Source organism: Sphaerodactylus townsendi, linkage group LG14 (genome assembly GCF_021028975.2).
Source record: "Sphaerodactylus townsendi isolate TG3544 linkage group LG14, MPM_Stown_v2.3, whole genome shotgun sequence".
Taxonomy (NCBI): Eukaryota; Metazoa; Chordata; class Lepidosauria; order Squamata; family Sphaerodactylidae; genus Sphaerodactylus; species Sphaerodactylus townsendi.
In genome coordinates this window covers 16,979,242-16,998,087 of record NC_059438.1, presented here as the reverse complement: position 1 = coordinate 16,998,087, position 18,846 = coordinate 16,979,242, and the positions used below count along the sequence as shown (strand labels likewise).

General features: G+C 45.0%; 1 protein-coding gene across 1 annotated transcript; it reads right to left on the bottom strand.

The window, feature by feature from the left end:
* Window positions 1-5,889: 5,889 nt before the first annotated feature.
* LG14H16orf87 (linkage group 14 C16orf87 homolog) lies at window positions 5,890-18,846 on the bottom strand. Its single transcript, XM_048516290.1, has 4 exons — window positions 18,543-18,846; window positions 8,476-8,572; window positions 7,225-7,407; window positions 5,890-6,442 (listed from the first exon to the last, which is right to left on the bottom strand). Exons 1-4 carry the CDS (start codon window positions 18,606-18,608, stop codon window positions 6,324-6,326), a joined length of 465 nt encoding a protein of 154 aa, XP_048372247.1. The 5' UTR covers window positions 18,609-18,846; the 3' UTR covers window positions 5,890-6,323.

Below are 18,846 nucleotides of genomic sequence, written 5' to 3'. Positions count from 1 at the left end.
CTGGTTTTCGAAGGAGTGACGCCAAGACATCTCTGAGCCTCTTTTGTCAGGGGAGGGCATGTGCTGGAAAGCTGCTGCCCTCCAGTGGCCAAAGGTGTGAATTACAAGGGCACATCCCCCCCCCCCCCACCACCACCACCACCACCAGGCGGCATTTCTCAGGTTATAGTTGCTATAATGTGGCCTGTCGGGGCCTCTGTGGGCAGGGAAGCTGCTGCGGAGGGCTCCCCGAGAGCGTGGTAACACTCTCCAAGAGCATGCTAACGGTTTCTGAGAGCGTTGTAACGCTGTCCGAGAGTTATCGGGGAGCGTTACCATGCTCTCGGGGAGCCCTCCGCAGCGGCTCCCCTGCCCACAGAGGCCTCGACAGGCCACATTATAGCAACTATAACCTGAGAAATGTCGCCTGGTTGTGGGGGGGGGGGGGGGGGCCCTTGTAATTCACACCTTTGGCCACTGGAGGGCAGCAGCATCCCTAGCGGCTCCCCTGACCAAAAAGGCTCGGAGATGCCACAACCTCGACGTGGGGAACTCATGCGAAGGTGGCGCCCTGGGCTCTCGGCTACATTGTCCAAACGGGGCTCCAAGCTCAAAGAGGCTGGGGAAGATAGCGGAATCACCCCATAATATCCACGTGCGTTCTCCTGCGAAGGCGGCGGTCAGTGTGGCGTGGTCTAGGGGAGGGAGGGGGGCTCTCCTGAGCACTGTGGGACAGATTCTCATCCTCAGCTGCGGCACCCGATCAGGACGGGCGGGGGGAAGGGGGTCCCGGGGGAGCCAGGCCAAGGGGGTGGGGCGTTTGAAGACAATGACGGGAGCCCCTCCCTCCCCATCGCCTCCGGGGTGGCAAGTCCCAAGAGAGAGCGCCGATTGGGCCGCTGCCCTTCCTCCTCCTCCTCCTCCTCCTCCTGCCGCTTGATTGGCCGATATGTCATTTTGGTGCAGATGTGTCTAAAAATGCACCCCTTGCAGGCACCAATGACCTGGGGGGAAAAAAAATTGGGTCGTGGTGGGGTGGCCGCCCATGTGGGGGGGGGGGGAGGGGGGGCATCCAGCTCAGGTTTTGCCCAGGGTTCCAGTTTGCCTCCTTACGCCCCTAGATGGGAATTTGAACTCAAGTCTTCCCACTTACAGGTCTAGCTAACCCTTACACTGCACTGGTTTCCCAAGTAGATTGAGGATACAAAGCATGTTCTTTTGTCAGTGTTTGTACAAGAAAAAACTGCTCTCCAACTAGGTTATGGCCCTGACCTATTTATAGCTCAATCTGGAATCTAGACACACAAAGCACAATTCAGAGTGCCGGATGATGAGAAAATAGGTTTTTGAGAGAGTTCAAGGGACCCAAATAGGAAACGCCAGCTGGCGTTCCTATCACATTACAAGCCCCACTGGCAAAAGAACAAAAGCCAATTACTTCCTTCCTCAAGGGACTTGCCGGCTGGGAAGTCACACCCCTCCACTGGAAGTCATTTAGAAGACCATCAGCTAATTTCCGCAACTCTGCAGTCCCTGAGAAATCCATTTTCTCTCTTTGCTAAGTGTTACAGTAGCTACATGTTAGAAATTCTTCCTCTAGGGCAGGGGTCCCCAAACTACGGCGGGGGGGCAAATCAGGCCCCCGGAAGACATTTATCCGGCCCGCTGGGCAGAAGCGGATCTCCCCCTTCTCTATCTCCTTTTCCCCAGGTTTACAAACAGCATTAAGCGCGGGCGACTCGCTGCTCATTCCAAGCGGCTGGAGGGGACCGTACCAACGCAGCCGTAATTTCAGCCAAGATATACGGGTTCGCCGCTATCAGCAGCGAAGCCGTTCGCGTTATATTGTTTAGGGACCTGGGGGGTCAGGGTGCCAAACTTCAGGCGGCCCCTGGAGCCTGGCACCCCGACCCCCAGGTTTACAAACAGCCTCAAGCACCGGCGACTCGCTGCTCATTCCAAGCGGCTGGAGGGGACCGTACCAATGCGGCAAGGGGGGGAGGAGGAGAAAGGCAGCTCTGCGGCAAAGGGGGGAGAGAGAAAGGCGGCGGAGCTTCAGGGCCGGATTGGAAGGGGACCGCCGGGGTGGGGGGCTCGGCCAGGGGTGGGTCGAGGGCGGATGGATGGCGCCCCCCCCCACGGGCAGCACTTGGTCCGGCCCCCGGCTGGGCTCTGGCCATGCGTGAACTGGCCCCCTGTTTAAAAAGTTTGGGGACCCCTGCTCTAGGGGTTTCCCCCCACCTGTGGTTTTTCTTCAAAACCAAAACATGCCATGGCAATATTTTAACAGGACATCCATCTCCAAAAAATCCACCCAACATTCCATAATATTTGTATCCCTCTCCCAGACAGATCCTCTGGGCTGCTCAGAAATGTCACTGGAATCCTTGAAGTCAGTCACCAATGTAAATTAACAACAGCACAATACCACTAAAATTTTAATAAAATTTTATTAAATTATGCAATTATAGATTGTTACAGTATCTCATCCAAACTGATAAAATAAAAATCATTAATTGAACAAGTATTAACCAAAGGTTATTATTACGTGTAGTTCATAATGACTTCCTTAGTACAACCAAGAGATAAATTTTCTTCATTTTCATATTAATTTCATCATCATTCTTCTTGATAGTAGTATAAAGTTGTTTTCCCTAAATGTTTCACATTCCCTCTAACTGAATCAAGTATAAAGTGAACAAAACAATTATACAATATACAGGTAAAAAAAGAAAAAACCCAAAAAATAAAGAATAAAATCTTAACATGAAAACATTAATCCGCATTAAAATAAAAATATATTATGTAAACAAACCAATTGTAATATATATTGCTTAATCTCAGCTCATAGAAAATTTATGGTGTATACAATGGAAGAGAAGTAAAGCAAAACTGTGAGTATTTTTCTTTTTATATAATACCGCTAAAATTTAGCAAACAGCAGAACCGTACGGCTCTGATCTGGATAGCCCAGCCTAGCCAAATGCTATCATATCTCAGAAGTTTAGAAGTTAGTACTTGGATGGGAGACCACCAAGGCATTCCACAGCCACGCCTCTTTCCTTGAAAACCCCAAGGGGTTGCGGTAAGTCGGCTGCGACTTGATGGCAAAAATAAAAACAAAAAATTATATGGGTTGGATTCTGAGATTTCCTTTCCACTCATGGAGAGAAATAATTCTGTGAGCTGAAGCGTTTCTCCCATAAAAGGCAAGGAGCTCTCGGATCCAACCCTATATAATCTTTTAAGATGTTCAAGTGTCCCACTTTATGAATTCTCACAATGCCTGTGTTATCATACTAGTGGGAGGGGGGCAGCCAAGAATAAAGAGACCCCTCCCTCCCTTTTATTTATTTCATGATGTACACAGAAGGGAGCATAGAAGAGCATGGTTATCCAGGAAAAAGGCTGCCTTATCTGCTACAGTACCCAAGGGAAGAATACGCGGGAAGTGGAAACAAATTCATCTCTTTTTGCCCCCTCGTGCTTATAACTGGCAACTGAATTCCAGCTGCAGCTGTGCGAGCTCTTCCTAAACAGCTGCTTACAAGCCGCTGGCAACCACGATGAATCTTGTTTAGGAAGATGCTCTTTGCCAGTATGTCCAGGTTAATGAGACTCCACCCCTGCCCAATGAAAGCAAAAGAAAATTTACTCTGTCAAGTAAACCTGAAGATAAAAACCTGGCAAACCTGAAGATAAAAAAAATAGGGTGGGGGGGAAAGCTGCAAAGGAATTATCTGGCAGAGGAAAAACTAAACACCCTTCCTTCTTCTAATTGCCGATCACCTCCCTCCTGAAAATGCCTTGCAAGAGAGAAGGGGGTTGTGTGAGATCTGTTGCACCAACCATACCCTGTTTCCCTGAATATAAGACATCCTCTGAAAATAAGACGTAGTAGAGGTTTTGCTAAAGTGCGAAATATAAGGCATCCCCTGAAAGTAAGACGTAGCAAAGTTTTTGTTTGGAAGCATGCCTGACGAACAGAATACAGAAATATAAGACATCCCCCGAAAGTAAGACGTAGCAAAGTTTTTGTTTGGAAGCATGCCCGACGAACAGAACACAGAAAAATAAGACATCCCCTGAAAATAAGACATAGCACAACTTTGGGAGCAAAAATTAATATAAGACACTGTCTTATTTTCGGGGAAACACGGTAATTTGCCCCACATATCTGGCATGTTTTCTTCTCCTGGAAATATAATGCCATCTAGCAACCAAAGGTGGCAATTACAAGTTCCCTGCCTTCGATGTTCAAGAAAGACACTTTCATGGTCAAACACATCACTGCCAGGGTCTTTTCAGTGGTGGCTTCTCACCTGTGAAACACCTGCCGTCCTGTTGGCTGCTCATCTGGAGCTACACCTGTGAAAGCTTTTTGTATCCGAACGCTTAATTCTTCCGCCAAGGGCTCTGTGCTTCCTCCCATTGGCTTTTATCTCTGTGAGTTTGCAAGGCATTTGCAAAGATTTAGCCCTCAAAAGTCAACGCAGAAGATACCTCAATAACATGATATTTATAGTCTACTGTACTCCCCAATGGGGCTTCCCGCATCTTCTCTTCCTCCAACTCACAACAATCATATAAGGTAGGTCCAACTGAGGTCAACTAACCCAAGGTCATGTAGCAAGCTTCCATATTCTTTTAACACTCTCTTACTGTCTTACCTGGATAAAAGGGTTCGTGGATCTTCATTCTCATTAGTATCTGACAATGTGAAATTTGATTCCTGAAAGGAAATTCAGTTGGTCCTTAAAAGGGGCTCCTAGACTGGAATTTTGTACAAAGACTTTTTCAAGGTTCTCAAAACCAAAAAAACCCCACATCTTTACTGTTTACATGGAAACAAGATGGGTAATCCTACAATCCTACATTCTCAATGGATCCTGGTTTTAAAGGATCAGAGAGCAAATTGCTCAGTCCACATTTCCAAGACAATTGAGCACCCAGTGCTGAATTGGCAAATACTAGCTTCCAAAATGTGTCTGTGCTCTTCCACACAATAAAGAATTAAAATAGTTGGAAGAAAATCTGGGCAAGAAAGCCACAAACTGTTAGAAATGATAGTTTGGTTAATATTTTCCAGTGAAGTCAAGAGCAATTTTAATCACATTAAGGACCAAAGAGGCCAAAGCTCAATTTCTGCTCTGAAATATTTTTCTGCTTATTTGGAAACTAAAATTGCTTTTAAAAAAGCACCAACTCTGTTCTGCAAGATACTCAGGGCAAGGCGTGCATCTTTGCTCATTAAACCATTTCTATCTCTTGTTGAGCTATTTCGCTCATTCTTATTATGAAGTTATCTCCAGGCGCCTGCTTAGATATTCAGACAAATTCTTTTTAACTTTTACCAGTTTTCCCCTGAAATTGAACAATTTCTTTTTGCTTTTTAGAAATTTGGAGTCAGTTTGTAAACAATTCCATTTTGATCACAGAGAAATTTGAAGAGAGGTGAAACAAGAAGGGAGATTGTAGATGATCAAGACAAAGCAATGTCCTTCCAATCCTTCTTACCTGCCTACTACAGCGCCCCTTGTGGTGTGTAACATAAAAAAAGAAAGGGGAGAAATTATGAGAAATCAAGGAGAAATGAGAAATTATGAGAAATCAAGGAGAAAACCCCCTTTTGAAAAAGAAAAAATAAAGTTAAGAGAAGATAATAATGTTAGTCTCTTGTAGCAGAGTTAAATAGGAATCCCTGAAGATTAACTTTGTTTCAAGGTAAGTTTTTGTGTATTTACCAAATAATTATAACATTGTCAGTACACTATCATGAATCTGACGAAGTAAAATCAGCTTTTCTAGAAGCTGACTGCATTCATGTATAAGGAATGCATCTGAACCCAAGCTGTAAGAAAATGAGGATGCAGAATTATTTTAAATGAAATCCATTACAAAGACAGCATGGTCCATAAAATACCAATTTATTAGAATGTTAGAACTATACACAGGTAAGCGTCAATAGAACTGAGAATCTGTCGTAGAAGAACTTTTAAGTTAATTAAGATTTTGCATTTTGGGCCGTGAATCTGGAACAAAATACAACAGTTTGTAATTGCGTGCATTCTTGAAGAAGCTGTCTTTGCAGAATTTAAAGAATTTCACTTCTTTCCAACTTCCACCCCTAGGCAAAAACAGTTTGCTTCTTGGCAGATAGCTGGACCAAGAACAGTCTATACGGTCCCCAAGCACCATCCATAGCTGAATTTCATCCAGGAAATTGTATGACCTGTCTCCCCATTGATGAAGATGAGAAAATCCGATGTTTGACTGGTCACCAAATATTTGAAATCCACTACTTGGTTTCAATGCCACCGAATGCATCCAAGCCAACGAGATCATCAGAGAATCAGTCTTTGGTTGATGATTTTTCTGTTTATTTCTGCCAAGGCCACTGAAAACACAAAAGCCTTTTCATCGGAGAGGTTTGCGTACATGTCGACTTCTTTTTCTTGTTTCTCTGCAGAAGAAGAGAGGAGGAGAGTTAGTCATCCTACTCTGCATCTGTGTCTTCGGTGCCTCGTCACACATTCGCAACAAACCCGTCAGCTGGTTTAAGCAGCAGGAGAATAACTTGCCCAACATCATTAGGTTTTGTGACCAAGTGAGGAATTGAACTTAACAACACAACAGCCTTTCTGGATCAGACCAGAGGTCCATCTAATCCAGCATCCTGTTCCACACAGTAGCCAACCAGTTGCCTACGTGGTATAGTAGTTAAGAGCAGGTAGATTCTAATCTGGAGAACAGGATTTGATTCCCCACTCCTCCACCTGAGTGGCAGAGGCTTATCTGGTGAACCGGATGTGTTTCCACACTCCTAAATTCCTGCTGGGTGATCTTGGGCTAGTCACAGTCCTTTCAGAACTCTCTCAGCCCCACCTACCTCACAAGGTGTCTGTTGTGGGGAGAGGAAGGGAAAGGAGCTTGTAAACCACCTTGAGTCTCCTCATAGGAGAGAAAGGTGGCATATAAATCCAACCTCTTCTTCTTGTAGGCCAACTAACAGGGCACAGAAGCTAAGGCATTTCCCTGAGGTTCCCTCCTGGCATTGAGTTTCAGCACACCTTAGAGATCAACAAAATTTCTGGGGTATCAACTTTTGCAAGTCACAGCTCTGACGAAGGGTGTTTTGACTCCTGAAAGCTTACACCCCGAAATTTTTCTTGGTGTCGAAGGTGCTAGTGTACTTACAATTTATTATTGTACCATGAAAAAAATCACTGTTGTGTTTTTAAATACCTCTTTCTTCTTCATGCTTTTTGGCTGTGGTGGTCTTCGGTCGTCCCCTTCCTCTTCTACTATGATCTGAACAGCTGTTGGATCTCGACCTTCTCCGGTTTTCCAAGTCTTTGTTTATCACGGAATTTATCCTCTCTCTCCTAACTCTTTCCGTTCGCCTTCTCTTCGCCTCGCCTCTGTTATCTGCATCAACAGATTAAAAAAACAAAAACAAATTTTAAAATACTGGACCTAAAACTTTGGAATAGTTTCAGTCTCTGCTTTTGACACACCTCAATATCTCCCTTTCAGCTGAATCCCCCTCACCCCCCAGCATAAATTTGACAACAGGGAAGTTATCGTTCAAATGAAGTTTTTAAAAAGTTTGCAACACTGATCTAAATGTTTCAGTGCTACAAATCAATTCTAGCATATAAATGGACCCCTGACAAAAAAAACTGCAGAGTTCCTATTGCACCAGTCTGGTGTGGTGGTTAAGAGTGTAAGCCTAAGATCTGAAAGACCCATGTTTTAATCTCCATTCTGCCACGGAAAATTGCTGGGCGACCTTGGGCTACTCATACACATTCAACCTAACCTACCTTGCAGGGTTGTCGTGAGGGTAAAATGAAGGACAGGAGGAGGATGTAAAGGGAAGAAAGGGTGTTATAAATGGAGTAACTAAAATTGCCAAACTAAATTTGCCAAACACAAAAAGAAGAGTGGGAAAGAAACAAAAAACAGAACAGAAAAAAGTAATTAGCACTAGAGGAGAGGAGAATGACATAACCTGCTTTAGGTCCCCAGTGAAGTGAAAGGAACAGTATAAATGAAGTTCAATTAAATGAAATCTAGAACACGTAACTATGTTGCAGATTTTTTTCCTTTTAAAAAATCAGTGCTAATCCAGGCATGAGATGGAGAATTTATTTCTGATTCATCACAGCGAGCATTTACATAGTGCCTCTGAGAGATCAAAACGCTTCTCCTGGACCGTGACTTCAAGGCTGGGATCAAGCACCACCTGAGACTGCAGCTGATGAAAAATGTGCGCAAACCAAAGAGTAAGAACATACAGTCGAGATCTGACTCATCTGATCCTTTACTTTCCAAAATGCGACCGCGGAGCTTGCCGTCTCAAGAATGTCCTTCCATCACATTGAGGATGCCAAAGGAACTCCCTGAATTACACTGGCTACCGCTACAGAACATCTTTTGGGAAATTTTCACGCTACTAGAGCAGAAGGAACCCCCATAAAGCAAAACAAATACCTGCCGAGGGCTGGAGCCTTTCCAACCGTTTCGCATGCAACAGCTTGCGACTGATAAATATATAACCACACGGACAGGATTTGCAAGCGACAGGAACCTGGAAAAGAAACGAAAAGTGAAAACACATTCTGGAGAACTAACTAGAAGAACTGGGGGAAAAAAGTATTGCGTTAATAAAAACAATTGTTAACAGTCACTGCAGCAATAGCTTGAAGAAACTCAAGCCTACATATCTCCTTCAATAAATGTAATGATTCCCAACCTCTAGGCTAACTTCCATATCGCCTTCATTCAGATTAACCTTAATCTTCACTAAACTTTAATTGTTTTAAATGGTTCTAAGGAGAGGGTTTGTATAGGAATTTTTAAATCAAATTTGTGGGTTTTACATCTTTTACCGATATGTTATGAATGGTTCACTGTAAGCCGCCCTGAAGCCACTCGGGGAAGGGTGGCCTAGAAGAGTAAGAAACGAATAAAATAAATCAACACCTTAATAATAACTAAAGAAGTGAAACTACTCTGCACACATTATCCAGTCCACAAACAGGAAAAGCCTGTTTATTTCGGTCAACCTCCACCAATGTTTAACGTAATTTAACACATTAGGTTGATAACTTATGTGTGTTAGATTTTCTCAGTCTAAATCCTGTTGCTCCGTTTACTGGCTGTCCCATTCTGTTGACTTTACTGACTTGCTCTGTGTGAATCCACCTTGAGTTCCAACAACGCAAGTAAATAAAATAAAGCACCTTTTCTGGAAAACAAACAAACAAACCAAAACTAATACATTGAAATGAGCAGATTCCGAATGAATAACTTTCTGCATGCATGCAAGACCATGCTGTGAACAGCCTTTCAGCTGAGAAGAAATGTACGGCACCACTGGTCAACCAAAATATAGGCTATCATGGTTTATGATAAAGAGGAGGAGTGTGGATTTATACCCCGCTTTTCTCTACCTTTAAGGAATCTCAAAGCGGCTTACAAACTCCTTCCCTTCCTCTCCCCACAACAGACACCTTATGGAGCAGGTGGGGCTGAGAGAGTTAGAACATAAGAAAGAGCCTGCTGGATCAGACCAGAGTCCATCTAGTCCAGCACCCTGCTACTCGCAGTGGCCCACCAGGTGCCTTTGGGAGCTCACATGCAGGAGGTGAAAGCAAGGGCCTTCTGCTGATGATGTTGCCAAGCACCTGGTCTGCTAAGGCACCTTCCGAGAGAACTGTGACTATACCAAAGCCACCCAGCAGACTTCATGTAGAGGAGTGAGGAAGCAAACCTGGTTCACCAGGTTAGAGTCCTTGGGCTAGTCACAGTTTTCTCAGAACTCTCTCAACCCCACCTACCTCACAATGTGTGGGGAGAGGAAGGGAAGGAGTTTTTAAGCCGCTTTAAGACCCCTTACGATGGAGAAAAGTGGGACGTGAATCCAAACTCCTCCTTTTTCAGGCTTTTCAGCCTGTTTCTGTGATTTTCAAAATGCACCCCCGCGTACGGCGCAAGTCAGCAGCACCAGAGCATGGAAAGACACAATCTTGCTACGCTTATCCAAAAAATGCAAATGACTAGAAGCTGTCCTTGGGGATCCAGTATTGTTTTAAAAATAGGCTAGGTGTGGAGTGGAAACAATTCTGCCACCTTACCCTGCTGTTTATTCTGCCTGTTGCTTGTGCAGTCATTTAATGGAAACATTATCTTATTGAGAAAACCCAAGAATACGACGAGGAAGCCATGTTAATGCCCAGAGTGAGAAATGGCATTGTGACAACAAAAAACCCTGCCCCCCCACCCCCACAGAATTCACTTTAGGTCTCAATTACACATCTGAAAGAATGTGCATGTGGCAAAACCACACTGGGAGCTGACGTGGTTTGGTGGCTGTTTAACTGTAACACAGTGCACATTTTCAACATTTTACTTCCTGTTTTGTGTTATCTATGGTTTTTTTATCAGTTTTTACTATTGTGTATTTTATTTTATTGCTCTTTATGCCAATAAAGGCTTGCCTGCTTGTTATGTGCGCATTTTCAATCGATTTGTTTCAGCCAAATGGGGTAAAACACCCTGTTCCCGAAGATGAGCTAATATTAGCAGAAGAACTGCCATCCGGTTGGTACATTAATTCAGAAGGGGGCAATTTCTTCTGCTGTTTGCATCATGTCAAACTGTCGGCCACGTAGGCAAGATGCTATTTCCTGTGCCCAGCCGGTGCCCGTTTATGAGAATCCAGCCTGCAAAAAGCAGACTATTGCTCATCAATATGCACTGCAGATCTGCCGGGGCTTCCTTAACAACGGAGCCCATTCACAAGGCGTCCGAAAGGGGATCAACAATACAGAGATCGTGAAAGAACTCCAGCACGTATCATTAGTGCAATTTCCCCCACTGATATTTCAATGCATTTATTTTATTTAAAGCATTTCCCTGCCACTTTCCCACCCAAATAGGGTCCCCAAGGTGGCAAACATTACAATATTTAAAATAAAGTAGACATCAAATAATTCAGTTCAACACACACGTTAACACCAAAACCAGAGAACAAGCCAGTTGTTTATTTTAAAAAGGAAATTTCAGAAAGGCGTTATTCTATAACCCTTTCCGCATGCATTTCTAAAACAGAAGGCCTGCAATATTGATAGTAATTCCATCTTCCCCTCCGACAGCTCACAGAGCTAAATAAGCTCAGAGGAAATTCTGGACACTCAAAGCAGCATCCCCACCCACGCCTGCATAGTCATTTTCTAAAGCAGCTTCCAACTCAACACAGAACGGCTATTCAGAAGGGGGGGGGGGGTGTTTAGTTGCACGTGCACAAATTCAAGGGCATGCACGGGAAGACTAGTTTCAAAAGGATTTAGCCGGTACAGAATTAGCAACCCCTTCAATTACATCCTCTGGGATTCAAGTTGTGATCACAACCCGGTAGGCAGATGCATCTGAACAGAATTCCCAATATTAAGGTTATCGTATTGCCAAAGGCTTTCATGGCCGGAATCACTAGGATGTTGTGGGTTTCCAGGTTGTGTGGCCGAGTTCCAGTAGTATTTTTCTCCCGACGTTTCGCCTGCATCTGTGGCTGGCATCTTCAGAGGATCATGATAGGAAGGAAATGCAAACAGCCTAATCTGGTGAGAAAGATTCCTGCACCTTAAGTACCTTCCTTGCGGTTGCTGGTGCATGGATTCAGCCACACTGGAACCACGAGATTCCCCATTACTGAATCAACTGCCTGCCTGTCTCTGCCTCCGCACTCAGTTATTATTTGTGCCTGGTTGCCAAAGGCTAGCAGTTCAAAGAACGCCCTTTTTCTCAGACATCAGGAATAGTCAGAACAGGTTAGAGCAAGTTATAGGCAAAATGTGTTGCTCATTCTTTAAGCAGCAATGTTGGGGAGAATACTTATTATAGAAACAATGTACTGCTCGTAGATTGCCAACGCTGCATTTTAGAAAAGGATTTATTTCACACACACACACACACACACACACACACACACACACACAAACCCATCCCATGCGGAACTGGAAAATGTTTCTCAGAACCAGCAACTAGCAGAATAGAACTGCAGAACTGTCTCCTCAAGGATATTTGTCACAGGCTTCTGACAACTTGAGAAGATTCCCTTGGGTTTTGTCCAACGGTCCCTTAATCATCCCTTCCCTTTTTAACAGACATCTCACTAGTTTTATACAGATGCATTTTAGTTCTGTTTTTTATTTCAGGAAGTGTTTTTTATACTGCTTCCTTTTAAGTTGTTAGTCACTCCGATGATCTGAAGGGGCTGAAACCTGGGACATCAATCTTCTAAATAAATAAAAGGGTGGAGGCCCCCTACATGAGAGGCAGCGCAGTACAATGGTGAGAGAGAGAGACTAGAGGGATTCAAGTTCACAGGATTCCAGCTGGTTTTCTTTTGCCCAGCTACACACTTCCAGAATTTCAAAAGGAAGTCTATAAGTCAAAGACTGTCATACCTCCAATACTTTAGCAAGCCGTGAATTATTATTTTTTTACAAAAGCCACCATAAATAAGTTTTCCACCCCACTGAGAAACCCAGCGTGAACTGCTTGAGAAAAATTAATCTACCAACATGGAAGAGAAGGCCTTTTGAAAGTTGACAAGTAGCATACCGACAGTTCAGTGGCGTATTTTACAACAGAATAACGGATAAATACTTGGGCTGTCTGGATTGAATGTTTCCTCCCCCTTTTTAAAGCCCAATTGGACATGTCTGTATTCATAATGGGTGGTATGAAAAGCAACAGGCCACAAAACTAAAAAAATACACTCCATTTTAATATATATATATCAGAATTTCAGCTCTATGACTGTCAGGGACAGTGGAATTCACTGCCTCTGACAGTGGTCGAGTATGATTCTTTGGAGGTTTTTAAACAGAGGCCGGATGAACATACGTCAGGAGTGCTTTGATTGTGTGTTTCCTGCATGTCAAAGGGGGGTTGGACTTGATGGCTCTTGTGGTCTCTTCCAACTCTATGATTCTATGACTCTATGATCATAAAAAGGAAACTGAAAACCTCCATTTCAATCAAAACATATCTCAACATAAAGCCTGCTCAGTAGAACTTCAAAAACGTTGGCTGTGCAAAAAAACTGCGTTAGCACAAAGATGAAGCACTTCACATTGCATGCTGCCACTCCACTCGGCTAACAGCAGAGCCTCCCCCACATCCAAAGGGAAATCTCCCGTGCTCAAATGAACCAAGGGGGTGGCTACAACCCACCACACTGTGTTTTCAGAAGGGCAGGAACCGCACAATGCCAAACCCCACTTCACACCACAGCACAACATATGCTTAGAATTTAAATACATTTTTCCAGAACCAGCCCATGACGTTCCGTTCCACAGCCCAGCAGGGTACAGGGGAGGGGGAAATCCGTTCCCATACTGTCTCGTTTTCATCAAGCAAGCAAAACTGCCTCACTCAGCTTCCATTGCTCAACGTCTCATAAGAGCAGAAAAATGCATGATTGCTGCAGGGATAAAATGAATTGCAGCGACCGTGTGCGCACACCCTTAAGCCTCCACGGTTATTGTGAGAAGCAAAATCTGAACATGACAACATGGACGTAGCGACCTCACATTCGTGTGCAGTACAATTCCTGGACACATCAATGGCTTTCTAACATCCCCAGCTGCAGTATTTGTTTTTAATCTTCCTCTGATTATAATAGGGTCAACTTGAGTCCATTTTTATATTGACTCATATGAATCTGTCCTTCCAACTCCCATCCCACTCACCCATTCAGGGCAATATCCGTGAGAACTCTCCAAGTGTTCTGGGCATTGGGCTGGAACCAGGGAGATCTTGGTTAGATTTACCAAGAATCCAACGTTCTGGAGACAATCGACCTCATGCCCGACCTCGACTCCGACATTATTAGAATGTCGTCTAGGTACGGACACCTTCTGATACCCTCCTCCCAGAGTTTGATGATGAGCTGAATGAGCACCTTGGAGAACACCACTGGCGCCATAGCCAAGCCAAAGGGTAGCGCCCTGTACCAGTAATGCATCTCTTCCATGCAGAAGCAAAGAAATCTTGGATGGCTTGGGGGGGGATTGGGGTGTGAAGATATGCTTCCATCAAGACTATGCAAGTTAAGAATACTGATGTTGAAGTGACTCTGGCCTTCAGGGTCTCCATCCTGAAATGTCCAAGCTTGATGAGAGACAGCCATTCGTCTAGCTTTCCGGTACTTCCAATCACAATTGTCCCAATCACATGTCTTGATCAGGATGGTCAATATAGCTGCAGAAGAAGAAGAAGAGTTTGGATTGATACCCCACCTTTCTCTCCTGTAAGGAGACTCAAGGTGGCTGACAAGCTCCTTTCCCTTCCTCTCCCCACAACAGACACACCTTGTGAGGCAGGTGGGGCAGAGAGAGTTCTGAAAGGATCAGATCAGCCCAGGAATCCTGCAGCTTTCCAGATACCAGGAACTAGAATGGCTCACCTTATCAGCCTTTTAGCTACCAGCATGGCCAATTGGCCAATTGGCCATGCTGACAGAGGCTGATGGGAATTGTAGTTCCTGAACATCTGGAGAGCCGCAGGTTCCCTACCCCTGGACTAGCCCAAGGTCACCCAGCAGGAATGTAGGAATGCGGAAACACATCTGGTCTCTGCCACTCAGGTGGAGGAGTGGGGAATCAAGCCTGGTTCTCCAGATTGTGATCCACCTGATCTTAACCACTACACCACACTGGCTCTCAAGAGGCCCAAATCAACAACTGAGTGTACTACAAGCCATCCAGCCTTTACAGGGAGGTGATGCAGATTCTACCTTGGGTCAAAGATGGTGATGAGAAAAGGAGTCCAGTGCCACCCAGGGGGCAGGGGAAATGGGTTGGTGCAATCCAAGTGGCTGGAGGTAGGGACCCGGCCGGCCTGGTGCTCCTCGACATTTCTCCAGCCCATCTGACCTTTTCTGGGTGAGATGGCTTCAGCTCTATCGTTTTTGTGCCCAAAATGGCCGCCGCTGCTTGAGACGCCCCTCACTCTGCCCTCTGAAGCCTGTTCTAAGGGAGGCTTTTTGGCACAAGCGGCTGTTTCCGTCTCCAACGAGGCTAGGGCAGCTCGACCATGGATGCTGCCCGCCTCTGCTGAAATCTGTTCTGCCATGGCCACAGCTATACAGTCCTCATTCTCAGAGGCCCCTTCCGCACATGCAAAATAATGCATTTTCAAACCACTTTCACAACTGTTTGCAAGTGGATTTTGCTATTCCGCACAGCTTCAAAGAGCACTGAAAGCAGTTTGAAAGTGCATTATTTTGCATGTGCGGAATGAGCCAGAGAGACAACTGCTCTTGTAGCCACTCCCTTCTTTGAGTGCAGTTTGAGCAGCCACAGAGCACTTTTCGAACTGCCACTATCAACCAGTGATAGGGAAAGGGGCAGAGGAAAGAAGGGAGAAAGCCCAGCTAAGCAGAATGGAGGAAGAAAGGAAAAGAGAGTTCAAAAGAAGGCCAGAAGAATTAAGGCCCCTTCCACACATGCAAAATAATGCACTTTTAATTTGCATTCAGTGCACTTTGCAGCTGGATTTTACAATGTGGAAAAGCAAAATCCATTTGCAAACAATTGTGAAAGTGGATTGAAAGTGCATTATTCTGCATGTGCGGAAGGGGTCTCTGGCAAAGCATTGAAATAGCTTTTAGTAAAGAGTGCACCAGCTACTTTGACAAACTTCTCCCTGTTGGGCCAGAAACAAAACTGAAACTGAAGAGTGACTGCCACTGGAACAGGAAGCTCGAAGAAAAAAAAATCAATTCTGCCTCCCTGATTGGTCAGGGGGAATCACCTGACAAGATGTCTTCCTCCTCTTTATGGAGAACAGGGGGCTACTGTTTGGGCAACGGCTTCGATATTGAACATGCCACAAACCCTCTCAAGAGAAGGAAGTTAACCAAATTCAGCCCACTGGTGTCACAGCTAGAGAAGCAAGGCTGAGATGTAAACGGCAAGGCACGCTGTGGAATGTTGCTGCATTTTGCACCAGGCTGTTCTTGCTTAAGAACAGAGGCCACTTCTTTCCAGACCGCTTCTAAAGAGAAAGAGGAAATGACTTGGCCTGGTGTTAGCAGGTTACAGATCAAGATAAGACACAACTCTCAGTCCACAGGCAGAAAACAAGGGGTATTTTTTGTAATTTTAACAGGAGTCCTGAAAGATTACTCGGGAGTGGATTCTGGTTGGGTTGAGGCCTATGAAACCTGGCCTTACAGGACCTTGAGAAAACCACACAAGCACTTCAACAGTGTGGCTTGTAAGTATCTTTTCCTTTGACTAAACAAAACAACACTGGCTTGAGAATAGGGGTAGTTTCCAGATTCCTCACGACTGCTGTTTCAGCTTTAAAATCCCCGTTGTGGTTTTGGTTCTCCCTTGGATGAGTCAAACCCACAAAATATTTATTCCCTCACACCAAAAATTTGCCCATAAAATATACATTCTCAAATTTACATTTGAATCTATTATCCAGAACAGATTATGTATACTACATGTATTATGTATACTACATATTGTACATATGACAATACAATGTATGTATAAATACCAAACTGCACATGAAAACAGACAAAGTGCACACATGCTACCAATTTACAGGTCTCTTTGGCAGGACAAAAGCCAATCTTCTCACTTATTTAACAGAGCAGAAAATACATGTATGCTCGGCCACTGTGGCCTGGTCTCACATTATTTGGAGTTTTGTCAGTTCAAGTACAAGCAAACAATGGCCAATTGTGGGTCACACACAGTTGTAAAGCCTCAAAAAAAACCTCTCCTGCATTTCTTAATGGTAGGAACATTGGCAAAGCCAAAACTCGCTGCTATGACATCAAAACATGGGCAAGTAAAAACAGGATCATCAACAGGAAACGTGGTAGCAGAGGCGGGGGGATTTTTTTGTAAGTAAAATCCAAATTGAAGTGTAACAAGCCAATTTAATTCTGGAAGAGGGAATTCATGAGTCACTCCTCTTCTTCCTCCTCAGTACAAGCTAGATATCCACTTTCCCATTTGTGAGAGAAAACAAGGACGTTGTATGCCAATTGTCCATTTATCACCTAGACTACACCACAAGAAGCCATGCTCGATGCTTTTATTTCTGAATACTCACAAGCCCTGCAGAATTTGACACGAGCGCACATTACAACACCAGGGCCCTACGTTTAAAGAGTTCCAGTCACCCATACAACCCCCTCCTGGTATTCAATCGCAGCACAAACAGACTCCATAACATTTATAGGACACAAACCCTCAGCAAAGCCCACATTTTTAGAACCCCCACTTGGGTGGCTGTGACTCAATGGGAGAGCATCTGCTTGACACGCAGAATGTTCCTGGTTCAATCGAATTGACTGACTAAGAGTCTGATTCAATATAAGCCCACTAGCATGGTACAAATGAAACAGCCACCTCCTGTTCTCCCCCACCCCCAATAACTTGCATTCATAGATACCCAGCATCGGGATGAGCGCCCTGTCCAAGAAAAAGTGAGGGGGTGTCTTGCAGAGCTGGGGAAAGGCAATCGAAAATTATTGCATGTGACAGCTGCAGCTCAAAGCTCTGTGCCACAAATCTATCTGACCCCCCTCTTAAAGCCATCTAAGCATCTGTAGATCTTGTGACCATGAGTTCCACAAACCAACTATACACTGCATGCCAGTGTTCTTGCTTTTGCCTGTTTTATGTTTACGTATACTACGTATTTACATAGTTAACATATTAAGTTGACATATGATACATTTTAATAACTGTATTATATGTAAGCTATACACACGTATCTATATATAAAATATTGGTGGCATGGTGGCAATTTCTTCTCCTGGCCGGAGAGGTGAGGAATCCTGGACCATACTTTTCGATAACAAATTGTCATCAGTATTTCGAGCAGGATTAAGTACATCAGCTTCAACCTTTTATCAAGGCAATTATATTACTTTGCGCTACCAAATGATTCACTGTTTGATCTTTGTTCTTAGAGCCAGTGGCAAGAGAGATTTTCAGGAGTAAATGAAATCTCATTATTTCCAATCTGTCCAATATGAAATAAATATACATACATATTTTATTCATACACATGCATATAAATGTGTGTATATGGCTCATTCATTCATTGGAATGGCTGGCCACTAATTCCATTTCGACAGTCAGGGTTCTACAATTACGGGAAGGGGAAAATTTCCCTATCCACTTCCTCTCCCCATACGTAAATCCTTAAAACCTCCATTCCCCGCCCCGCAAGCTTCCAAACGCCTCGCCTACAATAATTTCGATTGCCTTTCCCCCAGTTCTAGAAGACACCCCCATTTTTTGGCACAGGCCGCCCATCCCTGTACAAGGAAACATTGTCCGTGCAACGGGGAAACTGTTGCATCCTCGCTCGTTCCCAAGGTGACCCTACAAGGCACCTGGCTGCTTGGATGCTAAGCACAGCTTCTCCCCGGGGGCGGACAAAGCCAGGGGGGAACCGCTTGCCATGCACTGGTAGAAGGGGCCGGGTGGGGGGTCTAGCAGCTCTGCCAGGCTCACCTGCTGGTCGCACTCCGGGCAGGACTTCGTGGCCATCTTCACTTTCTTGGACCGGCCTGCAGACATGCTCCCTGGGCGGCAGCGCTGCAGCTCCGCTCCAGCCGGCGGCGTTTACAACAGCCGCCCCGCGCGCCCGCCCGCCCGCCCGGGTGGAACGCCGCGGCCCCGCGCGCTCCCCACAGCCGCGCGCCCGACAGCCAATGGGGAGCCCGCCTGCTGCCGCGCGCGACCTCTCAGGACCCGACCGCGGGGCGCTCACGCTCTCTCCTGGAACCTCACGCCCGAACCCGGATCGGAAACAGGA

Bases quoted from the DNA above. Each gene is read 5' to 3' on its own strand.
- LG14H16orf87 (XM_048516290.1), bottom strand. From the start codon at position 18,608: ATGTCTGCAGGCCGGTCCAAGAAAGTGAAGATGGCCACGAAGTCCTGC. The intron at 8,573-18,542 runs GTGAGCCTGGCA...TTTCTTTTCCAG, and splicing joins GCCCGGAGTGCGACCAGCAG to GTTCCTGTCGCTTGCAAATC. The intron at 6,443-7,224 runs GTATTTAAAAAC...CTTCTTCTGCAG, and splicing joins AAAGCATGAAGAAGAAAGAG to AGAAACAAGAAAAAGAAGTC.